The sequence below is a fragment of the Dryobates pubescens genome, chromosome 11, assembly GCF_014839835.1.
Source record: "Dryobates pubescens isolate bDryPub1 chromosome 11, bDryPub1.pri, whole genome shotgun sequence".
Classification (NCBI taxonomy): domain Eukaryota; kingdom Metazoa; phylum Chordata; class Aves; order Piciformes; family Picidae; genus Dryobates; species Dryobates pubescens.
The window spans coordinates 32,513,249-32,532,073 of record NC_071622.1 but is presented as its reverse complement, the minus strand read 5'-3'; the positions used below and the strand labels follow the sequence as shown (position 1 = coordinate 32,532,073).

Sequence of the window (18,825 nt, the reverse complement as noted above, 5' to 3'; positions counted from 1 at the left end):
ATCTCAAAGCCACAGCAACAGAGGATATGGTTAGGAGCATTGCAAAGACCTTTCTGCCAACCTGTGCCTCCCCGAGATGCTCCAGGAAAGGCACTGCAATGGCAGGAAGGGTGACAAGAAGTGCTGCCCCTCACTCACACCCCAGGGGATGTCTGCCCTCCACCACAGGCCTGCTGGGAGCCCCCTCCCAGTCTTTCCTGGGTCACACACAGGTTTTCTGATGGCACTGAGGTTTCTGGAAGGGTTGCTGCCTGTTGGGAAGAGGAGCCCCTGGAGCCCTTGTGCAGGCAGAGCTGTGGGCGCAGCAGGTTTAACAGCAGCTGTGCCCTCACCTTTGCTCGCAGATCCCCCAGGCTCTTAACCCCAAGAAAGGGTTTTTTGCAGAGCTATACCATGAGCAGGTGATGGTGATGCTGTGCTTGTGGTCAGAGGAAGCTGTGGGGCACCAGAAATGAGCACGGGGGCTTTTCTAGGCACCTTCTGCAACACCCAGTCCCTAGAAAGATCCTTTGCCACCCGAGCTCCCCACCAGGTTTACAAACAGAAGGAGCTGCCAGCCAGCAGCTCCGACCCCCGGAGCAGCCATAAGCTCCTAATCTCTGCCGTATCTCTGATCATAAACATCTCTGCATGAGGCTTGGCACAGCGCTGCCCTGACCACCCCCTGCTGCACTCTCACTACAAGATAAAGCAGTCTCCAACTGAGCGTGGTACGAAACATTCCCTCTCTGGAGAGCCCTCTCATCTCCCGGGCTCGGAGCAATCCTGCCTTTTTATCCCCGGGATGCGAGCCATCCCTTCTGCTTACCTTTGGCAATGGCTGCTGTTTGACTAAGTGCAGGGAATGGTGCATTCACTTGAGCATTAAACTTTAACTGACCTCTGCTTCTCCTGCGTGCTTTGTCCCGGGCAGCCCTGGATACGGGTGCGGGGTGATGGAGCAGGAGAGACCTGGAGGCAAGAGGAAACGGATGGGAGCACAGCAGGGAGCTGCGAGGGTGTGAAGAACCCTGTGCTTTATGTGCAGGCTGGCGAGAAAAAAATCTGGTCCTGAAGTTTCCTCTGCTGGATGGAATGGTGGGGGAGTGGCGAACATCAGGACTGGGAAGCTTGGACCATCCCTGGACGAGTACCCATCTCCAGCTGCCTCATCCCACAGCCAGCTCCCAAGGAGAAGGGTCCTGCTGGTTGGTGGTTGGAGGCAGTTGGGAGCAGCCTGCCCTTAGCAGCCATTCCTAGAGCCCTCCACACCAAATGCACCACTCCGGGGCCGGTTTAGCAATCAATCACCATTCTTCTTTCCTTAAAAAAGAAATCCTGGCAGGCTGCTACCCCCTGCTCTGAGCAAGCCTCCTCTGCACGAAAGCACCCAGCTGCCTTGCTGCTCTTGGCTGCTATTTCCTGCAGAGAGAGGCAGATCTGGGACCCCAGGAGCGGGAGGGCTCTGTGCCAGCTGCCTGCTGTGCCCATCACTGCTGGAACAGGTTGCCCAGGGAGGTGGTGGAAGCCTCCTCCCTGGAGGTTTTGAAGGCCAGGCTGGATGGGGCTCTGAGCAATCTAGTGTGAGGTGTCCCTGCCCTTGGCGGGGGGGGTGGAATTGGATGATCCTTGAGGGCCCTTCCAACCCTATGATTTCTGCACAGCATCATGTAGGGATCAAAGCCACACCAATGCATCCTGCCACGGTGCAGTGGGCAGGGCTGCAGGAGGATGGAGCAGGGAATTATGCTGGAAAAGCCAAAAGAAGCTTTTGGCAAAGCAAAGGCTGTGAAGAGAGATGGGAATTTGCAGGCCAGTACTCCAGGTGGGATCTGAGTGTCTTTCCCAGGACATGATGCCATTATGAGAAGGTTTCAAGGCCCCTGATTTGGTAGATGTCTAAATAAACACATTGGAACTGGTATGTAAAACCAGAGAGTCTATGTCTCTGTTTTGCAGGGGAGTGGGATGTAATGAGATGGCAGCATCTCTCTGGAGGCTGCCCCTGCTGTAATTCATGCCTTGAGGCAGTCAGCCGAGGGGAGGAGGAGGAGAAGGATGAATAAGCAGCAGGCAGAATTGATGGGCTGCTCCCAGCAGCTTTGTTTTAATTAATTTCCAAAGCACTCCCTGTAATGGAGCAGGCAGCTCCCTCTGAGCCTCCTTCCACCCACTGCTGCCCCTTGCTCTCACGCTTGTGCCAGCCTGGGGCCCGGGGCAGCAGGGTGGGCCTGGGAGCTAGTCCTGCTTCTTCAAGCCCTCAGGCTTTTTGGTTACAGTGTGCAGGAGCTCTTGCTGGTTTTAGATAGGGGCTTCTCCCAAGAGGCCTCTGATGCCTGTACCATGGGCAGGCCTATCGGTCATGGCTTTTCCTTTCCTTTTCTGTTGCCTTTCTGCTTGCTCCTGCTGTCAGGGGTCAGCTGCAGCTCTGGCTGGACTTTGCTGAAAGTCTACCCTGACGCAGTGCCCTGCTCCTGAGATAAAAGGGACTTGAAAGTCAGGTCTGCAGCCCAGTTGGGTACCTGGTGGTGAGGTTGGGGCCGTGTCAGCTCTAAAGCTCTTCCCAAATAAGGAGCCTTGTGAAGCTAAACTGTGTGTGCTGGATCCAGTAAGCTGACAGCAGCAACATCAACTCAGTACCAAACCTGAGGGTGACTTGGCTGCCATGGAGGTACCAGTCCCCAGCCACACCACCACGGCAAGGAACACAGAGCCCTCCAACACCATCAAACTGCCGCACCTGCTTTGCCTCTCCACCTCCTGGGGAATGCAGATCTGGGTGACGTTTGTGGCTGGGGGGGGGTTGCAGTCCATGCACACTGCTGTGATTCTCTGCCTGGCAGGGAGGCCCAGGGCTGGGTTTTTTTCCCCAGGAGACAGCTGCTCTCCCCTCTTGCAGGGTTTGTGCTGAGCAGCCACCTCCCTCGCCGCGCCTCCGGCTTCATCCGGCACATGCTCTTTCCCTGCTACTTCCACATTGGCTGTCTTTGTGCCTTCTTCAGCCTGAGTCTTTTTGACATGTGCCGCCCCAGCGAGCTGCTCAGTGATGAACAACAGGCCCAGGTAAGCCTCCCACTTTAAAACATGAGCTGCTTGCAGGCCAAACCCCTTCCTCCACACTGCCCCACTCTGCTATGCTGCACTCAGGCTGCTCTGCAAAGCGACGACAAGCTCCACACATGGCTTTGGTTAAAACAAACCAGCTAGCACCCAGATGGAGCGGGGAGGGGTAGAGAAATGTAACCTACCATTATGTGTGGGGTTATTTAGTCTTGAGAAGACTGAGAGGGGATCTCATCAAGGTCTACAAATATCTGAGGGGTGGGTATCCAGCAGAGGGGGGCAAACTCTTTTCAGTGGTGCACAGTAGAAGGAACACCAGGTACAAGCTTGAACATACAAGATTTCACCTCAGTGTGAGAAGAAACTTCTTTTAAGTGAGGGTAACAGAGCACTGGAACAGGCTGTCCAGTGAGGGTGTGGAGTCTCCTTCTTGGGAGACATTCAAAACCCACCTGGATGCATTCCTGTGTGGACTACCCTAAGTGATCCTGCTCTGGCAGGGGGGGTTGGACTGGATGATCTCTGGAGGTCCCTTCCAACCTCTAATGTACTCATACTGTGGTACTCATAGCAGGCTTTGCTCCCTGCAGCTCATCCTCTTCATCGTTTGTGTGGCTGCCTCACTGCTGAACATGAAGTGGTTTGGGAGGGTCACCTCTGAGACCACAGCAGCCATGCACCGTGCGGAGCGCACCTGCGGCCTTGACCGGGACAACCCTGAGTCCTGCGAGCTGCTGCGTGCCTTAAACCCCACCTACAAGCAGCTGTCCCAGAAGTTCACCCTCTACCATGCTCTCTCTTCCCTCTGCAACTTCTATTGCATCGTGTGTAATGGACTGAGCCTCTACAACGTGGCTGCTGCTCTCCCTGCCCTGTGAGAGCAGGATGCCGCCAGGGGAAGGCTGGAGGGGCAGAAGCAGCGCTCTGGGCAAAGGGAGCCACATCCTGCTGCCTTGGTGTAAAGAATCCCTGAGCTATGAGATTAAATGTCCTCATCCTCAGATGGAGATACTTTTAACTGTATTTGTGCATGGTGCAGAAAGTTAACACATAGGAAACAATTTCTTCAGGGCTGTCTGAACACACCTCTGGCATGAGAAAACTCCATGATCTAAGCAGGAGTGTGTATGGCTGAGCAGCTTTTTAATGCCCTGTGCACTAGATGTGGCCAAAGCTGCAGTCAGAGAGACTGCAGAAGAGGGAGAAATGAGAGACTTGGACTTGCTTGGAATTGAATGCTGAAAGCTAATACAGCAGCACAGAACATGGCTGTTGGCTGAATCAGTCAGGGTAGTGGACAAGGCTGTTGTGTTTGGGTTTAGAGTCACAGTTGGTCATTCTCCATTCACAGTTGGTGTTTCATGAGGTGAGAAGAGTTACCATCTCCTTTACTGGCCAGAAATCAGTCTACTTAAAACAGACATCTTTATTTCCAGGTTCTAAAGGACAGTCAGTTAGGCAATAAAAAAGGTCAGTAAAACACTGCTCCAAACCAAGGGCTCTGCTTTACCCTGGGCAGCAGCAGAGCCAAGTGGCGAAAACCCAGCAGCTGCTTATCCCAGGCAGGAATCTGACTGCATCCAGCCTGCTGCACCAAGGCAGGTATCTCCCCAGACCACTGCTGTTAAAACCCAGCAGCTACAGCCCACCTCCAAGGCAATCAGTGATTTGTCACAGGTAAGTCAGCATATCCCCAGCTGCTGTTGCTTCAGCTGCAGCCAGCGTTTGGCACTGCTTCAGGTTTGTTTCAAAACCTCATGCAGCCTGTGCTAGAGAAGACCTTCTGCAAGCCAGCTGGATTTCTTTTCAAACAAATAATCCCCTCTGGTAAGCCCTTCATTCTCCTGTGCTGCTTTCCTGGAAGTTTCCCTGTGTGCCAAGGTTACTTCTCCCCTGAAGTGTGCAAGGTATTTTTGCTCCAGCAGGAGCTTGCAGGCTGCAGCTGGGATGCCAAACAGCAGCCTCTTGCAGAGGGTTCCTCGTTTCGCTCCTGCTCACGACAGCCGATGCACCTTCTTGCCGCTGAAATACTTCTTGGAGAAAGGAGAGTGCTTTACAAGTGCCAAAACTGTTGGGGTCCCAGCTTTCACAAAATACCTGCAAAGATTAAAAGGAGTCCTTTGGCTTCCTCATAGCTGGCCAAGTGTCATCAAAGCAAAGCGACTTCCTCCCCCCTCAGAAGGGCCAATCTCCCCCCGGGCTGGTGGGAAGCCTTTTGCTCTCGGAGTCAGGGCTGTGCTGGTTTGTGAATCAACTCCTCTCCCAACAGCTACTTCTAATTAAAGCAGCTGTTCTTCTCCCTCTGCAAGGAGGTTTCTTTTGCAACTGCCCTTACAGCTTGAAATCGGAGGGCTTCTGCATGCTGCTGAGTTTTATGGAGTGACAGCTCAGACAGAGCCCAGCGGCAGACCCAGAGCTCTGCTCCCACTGTGACAGACCAAGCCCCTGGCGCTGGGCTGCAGGCCTTCTCCAGCCAGCTACAAGATGGTGCAAGTTAACAGCACAGGCTTTACAGCAACTTCTTTTGGCTGCATAAACAGCACATTCTTCTCTCTCAATAGCTGCCCAGCACTTTAAAGTCTATTTCAGAGTGAAACTGTGCAGCATGCTGTGCTGGGCACTCACACAGCGTTATTAACAGTGAGAGAATTGTTAACCTTCCACATGCTCTCTTTATAAGCTGCTGCTGTCTCTTGGTTTCTTAAAGTAGCACTCTGCAGATGGGATCTGAAACTGTCCTTTTGTGCTGCTGCTTGGGTGTATCCCAGATCCCCTTCCCATCTCCCAACCAGTCCTGGAAAGAGTTGTTCACTTTTTTGGATGGGGGTGGAAATATGTAAGTCACCAAAGCCAGGCATGAAATCCATACACTTCACACCTTCTAGAGACAGGACTATTACACCAGAGGAGAGGTAGGACTATTAAACCAGAGAACAAAGTGCACTATAAGCCCAAACCTCACACTTAGTCTGCCCTTGTGCTCTCTCTGGACATGAACAGCTATAACCTCACCTTTCGTGCTGCAGCACCTGTAGCAAGGTGTGGCCTGGGTTCAGCTCATACATTTCTGCTCTTTCTTCATCCTCAAAGTAGAGCTGAAAAAAAAATGTGGGAGGGTTATTACACACCTAATGTGGAGGAAACTACCAAATCCATTAACAGCAGATCTGCTAGAGGGTTATCAAACTTCTGGAGCTTGAACCAACTGTGTGGGTGCCAGCTCCAGCAATGTGGAAACTCCTCTGTGTAAAGTCCAAGTTTTCCCCTTGCATAAAACCAGTGTAGCTTCTCTGGCAGTGGGCAGCAGGAAGGCAAAACACACTGCCTGCTCCTGTGCTTTAGAGGAGCAAAGCAAGTATGTGGGCTGCCTTTCATCAGGTGAAACACAGCAAGGGCATGAGGATACAAATCTGAAGTTTGCTTACCTGGCAGAGCCTGCTGACACACTGGTCTGCTCTTACAGAGGTGAGAGACCTGGGGCAGTGCATCTGCAACAGCAACTTCTCAATGTTACCTATAGAGACAGACTGATGCTGCTCTGGGTGGACATCATGCTCTCTGTCATGCTTTGGCAAGAGGCTAACTTGAATTCCTTCCTTTCTAACATTCTGACCTGTGTTCCTGCGTGCTTTTTAATTGGGTTTGCAGTTCATTTTTCCCTCAGGCTTGTCACTCCCTCCAAACAACTACTCCTGTTTTTTTTCCCCAACATCCTTCATTCTCATATTTAGTTCTCTGCTTTTCCCTTATGAGCCCTATGAGGAGAGGCTGAGGGAGCTGGGGTTGTATAGCCTGGAGAAGAGGAGGCTCAGAAGAGACCTTATTGCTGTCTACAACTACCTGAAGGGAGGCTGTAGCCAGGTGGGCATTGGTCTCTTCTCCCAGGCAACCTGTGACAGAACAAGAGGACACAGTCTCAAGCTGTGCCAAGGGAGAGTTGGGCTGGATCTTGTGAAGAAATTCTTCCCAGAAAGAGTAATTTGTCATTGGAATGTGCTGCCCAGGGAGGTGGTGGAGTCACTGTCCCTGGAAGTGTTTAAAGAGACTGAACGAGACACTTAGGGCTGGGTGATTGGTTAGACTTGATGATCTTGAAGGTCTTTTCCAACCTGATTGATTCTGTGATTCTGATTCTAAACTAAGCAGGTTTAAAAGTATCTGAACAAACAGAGTAGATCTGAGATTCTAATTCAGCAACTGTGCCTTAGCCTGTATGTAGAGAGTGTTAACTGCAAGGTCAAGTACACAGCCACTGTCCTTCTGAACCTGGCTGCTCACAGCACTAAGAGCTGTGCTGGCACCTGGTGACACTCAAGTGGAAAATGAAGAATAAACATCTGTATCCAACTGCTGAACACTTCTCAGAACCTCCTGCAGCCACAACCAATTCAGGCACCAGTACAGGTTAGGGGCTGCCCTGGTGGGAAGCAGCTCCATGGAGAAAGACCTTGAAGTCCTAGTGGACAGCAAGTTCTGCATGGGACAGCAATGTGCCCTTGTGGTCAAGAAAACCAATGGGATCCTGGGGTGCATCAAGAAAAGTGTGGCCAGCAGGTCTAGAGAGGTTCTTCTCCCCCTCTACTCTGCCTTGGTGAGACCACAACTGCAATACTGTGTCCAGTTTTGGGCTCCCCAGTTCAAGAGAGACAGAGACCTGCTGGAGAGAGTCCAACAGAGAGTCACACAGATGATTAGGGCACTTGAGCATCTCCTTTATGAAGAGAGACTGAAAACCCTGGGACTGTTTAGTCTGGAGAAGAACAGACTGGGAGTGGGATATGATCAATGTCTATGAACATCTGAGGGGTGGGTGTCAAGCAGAGGGGGCCAATCTCTTTTGGATGGTGCAAAGTAATAAGTCAAGGAACAACAGCTGCCAGCTTGAACATAGAAGATTTCATCTCAGCATGAGAAGAAACTTCTTTACAGTGAGAGTGATGCAGCACTGGAACAGGCAGCCCAGAGAGGTTGTGGAGTCTCTTCTCTGGAGACTTTCCAAACCCACCTGGATGCATTCCTGTGCAGACTACCCTGGGTGATCCTGCTTTGGCAGGGGGGTTGGACTGGATGATCCCCGGAGGTCCCTTCCAACCTCTAATGTACTGTGGTACTGTGAATTCAGATCCAACCTCTGCTGTAGTCTAAATAGACATTTATTGTCCTGATGGGATGAAGTGTTTGAGTATAACCAGGTAGTCCTGAAAATAACCTGGTTTTTAATAACAGTTTCTTATCTGTATCAAACAACTTCCCAATGCAGTTGAAAAAAAGCAGGAAGCCTGCAGCCTGATGGTCTAAATCTTAATTATCACTACAAAGATGAGAATCTGAGCAGTACCTGTAAATAACTTCTGCCAAACACAATGTCACTGCATGGCTCAGGCTGGAAGGGACCCCAGAGATCATCCGTTCCAAGCTCCCCACCATGGGCAGGGACAACTCTCAGCTAGACTCAGCTGCTCAAGGCCTCATCCAGCCTGGCCTTCAATACCCCCAGGGAGGAGGCTCCTTGGGCAACCTATTCCAGAGTCTCACCACCCTCCTACTGAAGAACTTCTTCCTGAGGTCCGGTCTAACCTTGATTTCCCTCAGCTCCAAACCATGTCCCTTTGTCCTGTCTCTAGACACCCTCAGGAACAGTCCCTCTGCTGCCTTCCTGTAGGATCCCTTCAGCTATTGGAAGGCAGCTCTAAGGTCCTCCTGGAATCTTCTCTTCTCCAGGCTGAACAACCCCAGCTCCCTCAGCCTATCCTCCTAGCAGAGGTGCTCCAGCCCTTGGATCATCTTGTGGCCCTCCTCTGGATTCACTCCAACAGCTCTGTGTCCTTCTCATGATGGGGACACCAGAATTTGACTGTCTACCACTGTCAGTGGCAAAGAGCCTGCATTTTCATCAACGAATTCTGTGTCCTTCTCAGCACATCTGGAAAATGTTTGAGTTTTCAAGTGAGTGCAGCTCTCCAGATCCTTATTTCCCATCCAGACATGGTAAACAAGTAATGAAGGCACTGCTTTCACACACTCAAACCTGGCCATTTTCTTGCTCCAGAGAAGGAAAACAAACCAAACCACAACCATCCTGAAACAGAAGGAAAAGTCAAAACTTCTCACCTCCAGATTGCTGGGAAGGTATTTTCTTTCCACATCCCAAGCAGGTAACTCAGCAAACATCACCATTAAATGATCAATAAACCTGGAAGCCAAAATGCACTTGGTTAGCTTAGACAAGGTGCTCAGCTTCAGTAACTTCGACAGTTCCACTTAAATGGTGGTAAAAGTACGTCAGCAAGTTAGACACCAAACCTGGAAGTAAGTTTAGGTCACCAACTGCTTCTTCCCTTCCAACTCATCCCTTTCCCAATGACACTGAGACCCTGCTGCAACTTCTGGTACCAGTTTCAAACTTGAGCAGTGCAGCAGCCAATTATTTTTAGCTCCTCATTTCCACACTGATAAAGATGTCAAAGTAAACTGCCTGCTCTTAATCTAAAATTGATTTTTCCTTCTACGAAGTCCCATCAGCACCACACTTCATCAGAGCTGACAGCATGCTGGTGTGTCAGAGGCTTGTTTATTTTGGTGCTTCAAGAGTGTTGGTGGCCAATTTAAGAAGCCATTTTTCACTGCTTTTGGCCATGAAAAGGTGTAGTGATTGCTGCCATGCAAGGATCACAGCTTTACCCATCTGTTTGCACAGGAGTTTTGAAGCCCCGAACTTATTAGTAGGGCTGAGGAATGCCCTACCTCCCCACACACAATAAAAGCAACAAATTCCAAGCTTGTTTAACCTTGCAAGAGCAGAAACTGAAGTTAACCATCAAGAACAGTGCAATTCCCACCCTGGCTCATAGCCTGAAAGGTCTGCAGCACCCCAGTCAGGCCTGCTGTAAGTCCTAAGGAAACTATGGGGCCAGCTGGTGCTTACAGGAGGTCCCTTTGGGAAGCTTTTCAGTTTCCAAGTTTAATCCTCTTTCCCAAACTCTCATATTTGGAGGGCTTTGAAACAGCAGCCTGATGAACCTCTGAAATCCAGGCATGTGGATGGGTCAACTCTACTGCTGGCTGCTGATCTGTGCTTCCCCTGCAAGCCCCTTTCACCAGACCTGTTTTCTCTGCAGCCTTCTATCTTGCCCCTCACAGGTTTTTCCTGTCGCATTTTAAAGCTGCATTTATAAATCATAGAATAATTCAGGTTGGAAAAGACCTTGGGAGGTCATCTGCTGCAGCCTCCTGCTGCAGAGCAGGGCCAGCTAGGAGAAGAGAAATGTGCAGCCACTTCATTAGCATGGCAGTGCATCCCTTGCTGTCTGTTCTCACCTTCTCAAACATCTCCTTTCTGCAAGAGTGCTGCTGACAGTGCACTCACCTGGACCTCTCATGGAAAGCTGCAATGAAGTCTGTCTGCTCGTGCTCAGGGTACAGAAAGAGGACAGGCCAGTTCAGGTTGCCATCAGCATCTAAGTGCACCTTGGCCCCCATGGCATTGCCAGAGTGGAACCCATCTAAGGATATCTCAGCCAGGCCACCTGAGAGCTCCTCTTCCTCATTTGAAGGCTCAAGAACCAGCTTGATGTTTCTTTCCTGAAGGGCAGGAAGGGAAAAATAAAATCTTAGCCAAAATACAAGCAAGTATGGTGGGGAGAGTAAGAGTGAAAATACTGCCATTTGTAAAAGGACAAACTGTGTCACTCTAAAATGAGTCAGCTCTTGAACAGGCTACCAAAAGCCTTCCTGCAGTACCAGGTGACTGGTCTTCCTAGCAGAATCCAGAACTTCAGCCACACACTTCAGCCTTCTCCTTACTGCTGTCTACAACTACCTGAAAGGAGGTTGTAGCCAGGTGGGGGTTGGTCTCTTCTCCCTGGCAACCAGTGGCAGAACAAGAGGACACAGTTTCAAGCTGTGCCAGGGGGAAGTTGAGGCTCGAGGTGAGGAGAAAGCTCTTCACAGAAAGAGAGATTGGCCATTGGAATGTACTGCACAGGGAGGTGGTCAAGTCACTGTCCCTGCAGGTGTTCAAAAAAGGACTGGATGTGGCACTTCAAGCCATGGTTTAGTCATCCTGAGGTGTTAGGTATTAGGGAATATAATTAGGTAATAAGTGATCTCTGAGGTCTTTTCCAACGTGGTTGAGTCTATGATTCATAAAACACATGAGAGGTGGGCACCCAGAGGAGCCTGTGTGCTGGGAAAAGAGCCTGACAGGACATGGGGAAAGGGATGCACCTGAAATCCTCTCCTTTAGGACCCAGCAGGCATAACTTCAGGGTACAACTCCACACCCCAGCTCCTGAAAACATCCACTTTTTCAGAGAACTGAAGAAAGCTCACACCTGTCTTTGAAAAGACAACTGCAGAACAGGAGATCCAACTTCACCTAACCTAAAACACTTAAAAGTAGCTCAAACAGCAAGGAGGGGATCCAGGACTGATTCTCTCCTCCACACTACTGGATGGTTATCTTCTCTCTTCACACTGAACTAAAGCTCCTTAGCAGCAAAGAAAGCAGAGTTCATTGGGCCAGTGTGCTGGAGACCTCTCTTGGATGCTCAGTGAATCTCCTAACACTGGGTTCATATTCAGCATTAACAGCAGTCATCTGAAATATGGAAACAGGGCTGTGGGTAGAGCTGAGCAGACAGGGAAAACTGAGGTTTTAACCCAATTGTTTTGGCTCTAGCCCCTAAAGCCTGTGTGTGAGAAAAAAACTCTCAAAGGGAAAATGAAACAGCCCAGGAAAACAAACCCCACAAACCCAAGCCCCTCACTGACCCACCTTTATTGCTGCAAGCAAGATTTCCTTTTGACACTGCTCCTTCTTCTCCATCACCTTTGCCTTCCTTGCATCCCGCTCCTCAGCTCGCTACACGTAAGAAAAGGTTGCACACAGCAGGTCAATGCCCATTGCTGCCCCGTGCTGCCAAGGAGTGGAGAAATCCATTCCCATCTCCAGCAGGGTTCCCTCTGGCTCTCTCTCTCTCTCTCTCCCACATCTCAATAACCAACACATGATGTGGAACCACCACTCAGTTCTGGTTGGGGATTTCATAATGTCCAAAAACTTGTACAGAGCACTCTTCAACCGAGGACCCCAAAGTGCTTCTCAGCACGAAGCAGGGGACAAGCATTGGTAAATACTAAACTGCCTTAATATTTACCTTCAATTTGTCAGCTTTAGCTCTTGTTTCCACAAGCTTTTTTTCTTTGGAATCTATTAGCATGCCCTCCTCACACCATGCTATTGCTTCAGAGAAGTTCTTCAGCTCCATGTGGCAGAGGGCTCCTGGAAGGATGAAGATTTTCAGTTTTCAGTGTACAACAAACACACAGAGTGGTGGTTATAAAGACAGCATCGGCCCTTCTGCTTTCCAGAGGCACAGCCAGCAGCACCAGCTTTTGTCTTTAAGTGTCACAGAATCATAAGGGTTAGAAGGGACCCCAAGGATCATCCAGTTCCAACCTCCCCCACCATAGGCAGGGACACCTCACACTACAGCAGGTTGCTCACAGCCACATCCAGCCTGGCCTTAAAAACCTCCAGGGATGAGGCTTCCACCACCTCCCTGGTTTGATTTCAGGCTTCCAGGAGGTCAGCTGAGAAGAAAATCTGAACTATTTCTTGTATCATTAGCCACAGAAATCAGCAGAATGATGCTGGAAGTGTCTGTTCCAAGCAAAATGCTGATTTTATTGATTGAGGGACAGGCTTTAGTAATGATCTGGTAGTGCTGGCCTAATGGTTGGACTTGATGATCTTAAAGGTCTCTTCCAACCAAAAAAGCTTTGTGATTTCTATGATTATAATAAACATGTAAGTATTTGGCTCATAAAGGGAAAAATAAAGTGGTGATTTTCATGGGGTGAGGAATGCTGGAGAAAAAAATATCATAGAATCAAGCAGGTTGGAAAAGCCCTCAGAGATCATCAAGTCCAACCTATTACCTAACACCTCCTGACAACTAAACCATGGCTCCAAATGCCACATTCAAGCCTTTTTTGAACACCTCCAGGGACAGTGACTCCACCACCTCCCTGGGCAGCACATTCCAATGGCCAGTCTCTCTTTCTGGGAAGAACTTTCTCCTCACCTCCAGCCTAAACCTCCCCTGGCACAGCTTGAGACTGTGTCCTCTTGTTCTGCCGCTAGTTGCCAGGGAGAAGAGACCAATCCCCTCCTGCCTACAACCTCCCTTCAGGTAGTTGTAGAGAGCAATGAAGTCTCCCCTGAGCCTCCTCTTTTCCAGGCTAAACAATCCCAGCTCCCTCAGCCTCTCCTCACAGGGCTGTGCTCAAGGCCTCTCCCCAGCCTCGTTGTCCTTCTCTGGACACGTTCAGGAGTCTCAATGTCCTTCTTAAATTGAGGAACCCAGAACTGGACACAGGACTCAAGGTGTGGCCTAACCAGTGCTGAGTCCAGGGCAGAATGACTTCCCTGCTCCTGCTGGCCACACTATTCCTGATCCAGGCCAGGATGCCATTGGCCTTCTTGGCCACCTGGGCACACTGCTGGCTCATGTTCAGCCTACTGTCAACCAATGCCTCCAAGTGCCTTTCTGCCTGGCCTGGTAGGGGATGGTCTCTTCTCCCAGGCAACCTGTGACAGAACAAGAGGACACAGTCTCAAGCTGTGCCAGGGGAGGTTTAGGCTGGATGTTAGGAAGAAATTCTTCCCAGAGAGATTGGCCATTGGAATGTGCTGCCCAAGGAGGTGGTAGTCTCCATCCCTGGAAGTGTTTAAAAAGAGCCTGGATGAGGCACTTAGTGCCATGGTTTAGTTGATTAGATGGTGTTGGGTGATAGGTTGGACTTGATGATCTTGAAGGTCTCTTCCAACCTGGTTAATTCTGTATTCTGAACAAGAGGGAACTGCCTCAAGCTGCAACTGGGTAGGTTTAGACTGGACATTAGGAAAAAATTCTCCTTGGAAAGAGTGGTCAAGGTCTGGAATGGGCTTTCCAGGGAGGTGGTGGAGTCACCAAACCTGGATATGTTTAAAGGTGGTTTGGATGTGGTGCTTGGGGATATGGTTTAGGGGTGACCCTTGCAGAGCAAGGTTCTGGGTTGAACTTGGTGATCCTGAAGGTCTTTTCCAACCTGAATGTTTCTGGGATTCTGTGGCCTTTACTCCTTCAGCTCTTACCTCTGATGATTGCTTTGAGATGGGTGGGCTTCAGCTTTCTGGCTTGGATGGCATCATTGAGAGCAGAGCGGTAGTTACCTACAAAGCAAGCAAAACTGCTCAGAACCTTTCAGTTATGTTTAAAATCCAACTAGACCTCAAGGTGACAAAACAGCTTATGTGGTGACTCTGTGATTCACTCACTGTGAGGTGAGTGAAGGAAGAATGAGCAAACTTAGAGCAAGAAGACAAAGGACAGGAATCCACCGTACAGGTCAGAAGAAACCATGACTGAACAAATCACCTCCCAACTGCAACACACAACAGCATTAAAAGGCCAAGAACACCTCCCCTGCTGTGTGGGTACTAGTGGTAGGATGGGTGGATGCTTGAGGAGGACATGGCCAGCAGTGATAGAATGTGTTGCTTCAACTGAACTGTGGAGGCCAGGGCATCCCTCCACAGTTCAAATCACCCTGTGAATCTGTTCAGCAACAGAAGCTTTGCCCTCTCCTGGAGCCAAGGCTTGAGCAAAGCACAAACCCTGCATGCAGCTGTGCTCTGGACTCAGCCAGATCTTCAAGGTTCAAAGGTGTCTTTTTTCTCACCAATGAGCTACTCAGTATGCCCTATGACAAGAAAAAGAAAACCCAAAATGGGCAGGAAAAGCAAACGTGGACTGCAGAGCCCCCTTCCCAGCCCCACTGGAGGCAGGACGGGGCACACCTCCTTACCCAGGTGGAACTGTGCAGCCCCTCGGTTTGTGTACAGCACGGCGTTCAGCTCGGGGTCCTCACATTTCTTCTTCAGCCCCTCGCTGTAGGCCACCACAGCTCTCTTGTAGTCCTTCTCCTTGAAGTACTCGTTCCCTTCGTTTTTGTACATCTTGGCCAGCTCTGCAGGGGATGGAAGGAGGGGACAGGTCCTGGGCGCGGGCAGCAGCTCTCATGGCGCCCCAAGCAGCCTCCACCCGGCCACGGCCGCAGGGGCAGGCGGAGAGAGCCCAGCCCAGGCTGCCCACCTGCGGGGCTCTGCTCCTCGTCGAACAGGAGGGACTGCAGGCAGGCCAGGTCGGGCTGCCGCGCCACGTCGATCTCAGCCGGGCAGCGCTTCATGAACATGGGGATGGCCTCCAGCTCCTGCGGGCAGACACACAGCGTCCCTCAGCTCAGCCCGGCCCGGCCCGTCCCGGCGCCCCGCATGCCCGGCCCCGCAGCCTCACCTCCTCCCAGGTGTCGGGGTTGAAGGCGCCCCGGTACCGCGCTCCGCCGCTGCCGCCCGCCGCGCTCTCCGCCATGCTGCCGCTCCGCCCTGCGCCTTCCGGCCCGGCCCCGCTACCGCAGCTCCGGCACCGGCGCACTCGGGTCCCCGCTCCCCAGCACGGCGGGGGCAGGCGGAGCTGCTCCTGCCTGGGGCACGGGGAAAGGTGACCCCCCCTCAGGCCCGGGAATGGGATGTCACCACCCTCCAGGACAAGGTTAGCAACAACGTGGCCTGGATATAGAATCATAGGACTGCTAGGGTTGGAAGGGACCTCGAGGATCAGCCAGCTCCAACCCCCCTGCCATGGGCAGGGACACCTCACACTACAGCAGGCTGCTCACAGCCACTGCCAGCCTGGCTGCAAAAACCTCCAGGCATGAGGCTTCCACCACCTCCCTGGGCAACCTGTGCCAGTGTCTCACCACCCTCATGGGGAAGAACTTCTTCCTAACATTCAATCTGAATCTACCCATTTCTAGTTTTGCTCCATTCCCCCCAGTCCTATCACTCCCTGACACCCTCAAAAGTCCCTCCCCAGCTTTCTTGTAGTCCCCTTCAGATACTGGAAGGCCACAAGACGGTCCCCTCAGAGCCTTCAAACTGAACAGCCCCAACTCTCTCAGTCTGTCTCCATAGGAGAGGAGCTCCAGCCCTCTGCTCATCCTCATGGCCCTTCCCTGGACATGGTCCAGCACCTCCAGATCTTTCTTGTGATAAAGGCACCAGAACTGGACACAGTACTCCAGGTGGGGTCTCACCAAAGTGGAGTAGAATCACCTCCCTCAACCTGCTGGCTCTGCTTCTCTTGATGCAGCTCAGGATGTGTTTGGCTTTCTGGGTTGCAGATGCACACTGGTGGCTCATGTTGAGCTTCTCATCCCCCAGCACCCCGAGCCCTTTTCTTCAGGGCTGCTCTCAAACCAGTCACTGCCCAGCCTGTATCAGATCACCCAGCTTGGGACCTGATGCAGCAGGAGGGTGGCCGCAGGGAAGGGAGCTGAGGGCTGAGGTGCTCCAGCCCTCTGGTCATCCTTATCCCCAGGCTCTGCAGGGTACAAGTGCCTGACATCTTTCTCCATGCTAATTCCTGCAGACTCACAGCACCACAGCATCTTCAAGGGTCCTGAGTTCACCCTTCTGCTTTAATTAACATTCACCTTCACAGGACCTGGGTGCCTCCAAAGACAAGACACAGAGGAAAGGCACCTTCCTTCCTCTCCTTAAAATCCCTCATGCTGATGACTCAGCACCTGTAAGGGCAAGGGAAAGCCCTCCTGACCCCTCTCCTGCACACACAGCTGTTTGTGCTCAAGAGACCACATCTGCCATGGCTGGGCAGAGAGGGGCTGATCCCTGTGCACCCACAGCTGCACAGGGCTATGTGTGCCAGTAAAAGCAGCTGGTGGGGGCCTGCAGCCAGAGAAACACTCCTGGCCCCATGGGGATTGTGGGCTGAGTCCAGCTCAACCCTGGTGTGGTTGCAAGACTTCAGATCACAAAAATCACAAATCACAGAATGGTAGGGGTTGGAAGGGAGCTCGAGAAATCAGCTAGTCCAACACTCCTGCTAAAGCAGGTTCACCTAGAGCAGGCTTCCCACGACAGCACCCAGGCAGGTTTTGAGTATCTCCAGAGAAGGAGACTCCTGAACTTCTCTGGGCAGCCTGTCCCAGTGCTCTGTCACCCTCACAGTAAAGTTTTGGCTCATGTTCAGGTGGAACTTCCTGCTCCATCCTAAACTTAGTGCAGGAAAGATAAGAGATTCAGAGATGAGGATTTTAAGGGACTTGTGCTTTACTCAACAACTCAATGGTACCTTCTTTGGTTAGGAACAAAACCTCCCCAGTGTTCTGATTCCAGACCTCAAAGACAGGGGGATCCTCACAAACCCTCTTCCCAGCTATGATCACGTAGGGATAACCCAGCCTGTTGGCATCCTTCAGCCTTTTGCCTATGGTCAGCTGTGTCCTGTCGTCCAGCACCGAGTCACCAGCCAGGTGGGGCAGTGCTTCTGCAAGGTCATCATACATTTGCTCCAGCAGCACAGCTCCCTCCTTCTCCTCCTTGCTGCCTCTCTTGGGGGCAATGAAGCAGAGCTGGTAAGGTGCAATGAGGCTGGGCCAGCGGATGCTGTCCTCTGTCGAGAGCACCTCGACGGAGGCCGCCAGGATGCGAGTGACGCCCAGACCGTAGCAACCCATTTCTGCCAGCTGGGGTTTGTTGTCAGGGGAGCAGAAGACAGCGTTGGAGACAGAGGAGTACTTGGTGCCCAGATAAAACGTGTGGCCCACTTCAATCCCTCTTGTCTGGGAGAGCTTCCCCCCGCAGGTGGGGCACGCCGTTTGCTCCTCGCTTAGTGTCTCCACGTTGGCCGCAAAGTGTCCCTCCGGGCACAGCAGCAGCCTGTCCTCGCCCACCTCTGCCGGCAGCTGGAACTCGTGGGACACGGTGCCGCCGATGGTGCCCGTGGCTGCCTGCACTTTGACGACGGGCAGGCCCAGGCGGTCGAAGAGGCTGTGGTAGGCGGCACACAGCAGGCCGTAGGTGTGGCGGGCGGCCTCGCCGGAGGCGTCGAAGGTGTACATGTCCTTCATGTAGAACTCCCGGCTGCGCAGCAGCCCGAAGCGCGGCTTGGGCTCGTCCCGAAACTTCCTGCTCACCTGGTAGAGGCGCAGCGGCAGCTGCCTGTAGGACAGGTTGCTCTGAGCGGCCACCAGCTCTGTTACAGCCTCCTCGTGCGTGGGCCCCAGGCAGTAGCCCTTGCCATGCCGGTCCACCAGCCGGAAAAGCTCCGGCCCCATCCGATCCCAGCGCCCGCTGGCGCGCCACAGCTCCGCCGAGCTCAGGCTGGGCATGTTCAGCTTCTGCCCACCCACGGCCTGCATCTCCTCATCCATCACCTTGATGAGCTTCTCCATGGCACGGACGGTGGGCGGCATGTAGGAGTAGCAGCCAGGGCTGGAGGGGTGGATAAGCCCCGCTTGCAGCATCAGTCTCTGGCTCCGGCAGGTGGGCTCCCCGGTCTTGCCCTCCCCAGCCGCCTCGCCCTGTAGGTTGAGGGGCTGGAAAAGTTGCGAGAGCAGCAGCCGCTTCGCCCTGCCCGGTGCACCGTGCCGAAGCCTAGAGCCGCGCTGCCGGGCGCTCAGCGCTGGGAGCCTCCACCTTCTCAGCAAGCCCTCCATGGCGGGGCCGGGACCTAGGAGTGGGGACGCGGGATTAACGCTGGCTGTGAGGAAGGCCCTGCACACCCGATGCACGGCCTGGGGCAGGCACCGGGGGGCACGGCCCCCTCCCACCGACACAGCCAGGCGTGCACAGGAGCCCACACGGGACGTGTAGGCACAGGCACGGGGCACGGGCGGCCGCGGCCACACACACTTACAGGGGCGCGCAGCCGCCCG

General features: G+C 52.5%; 3 protein-coding genes across 4 annotated transcripts in view; 1 reads left to right on the top strand and 2 right to left on the bottom strand.

The window, feature by feature from the left end:
- The first annotated feature begins 2,644 nt into the window (after positions 1–2,644).
- Positions 2,645–3,920, top strand: TMEM205 (transmembrane protein 205). The gene is made up of 3 exons (XM_054164975.1): positions 2,645–2,767; positions 2,860–3,042; positions 3,633–3,920. The coding sequence occupies exons 1-3, from the start codon at positions 2,645–2,647 to the stop codon at positions 3,918–3,920; spliced, it is 594 nt and encodes a 197-aa protein (XP_054020950.1).
- Positions 3,921–4,286: 366 nt separating this feature from the next.
- Positions 4,287–17,313, bottom strand: TTC4 (tetratricopeptide repeat domain 4). Of its 2 annotated transcripts, none has more exons than XM_054165415.1 (10): positions 17,241–17,313; positions 15,183–15,300; positions 14,896–15,057; positions 14,183–14,260; positions 12,201–12,325; positions 11,819–11,905; positions 10,409–10,623; positions 9,154–9,235; positions 6,055–6,137; positions 4,287–5,139 (listed from the first exon to the last, which is right to left on the bottom strand). In XM_054165415.1, the coding sequence occupies exons 2-10, from the start codon at positions 15,280–15,282 to the stop codon at positions 5,037–5,039; spliced, it is 1,035 nt and encodes a 344-aa protein (XP_054021390.1). In that variant the 5' UTR covers positions 15,283–15,300; positions 17,241–17,313; the 3' UTR covers positions 4,287–5,036. The 2 variants fall into 2 exon arrangements, with proteins under 2 accessions (XP_054021390.1, XP_009900501.2); XM_009902199.2 differs by lacking the exon at positions 17,241–17,313 and adding an exon at positions 15,384–15,470.
- Positions 17,141–18,825, bottom strand: part of PARS2 (prolyl-tRNA synthetase 2, mitochondrial) — a 3,296-nt gene continuing 1,611 nt past the window's right edge. The window contains exon 3 of the mRNA XM_054164974.1: positions 17,141–18,801. Coding sequence (XP_054020949.1) covers positions 17,203–18,801 — 1,599 coding nt within the window. The 3' untranslated portion in view covers positions 17,141–17,202. The remainder of the gene's footprint in view (positions 18,802–18,825) is intronic.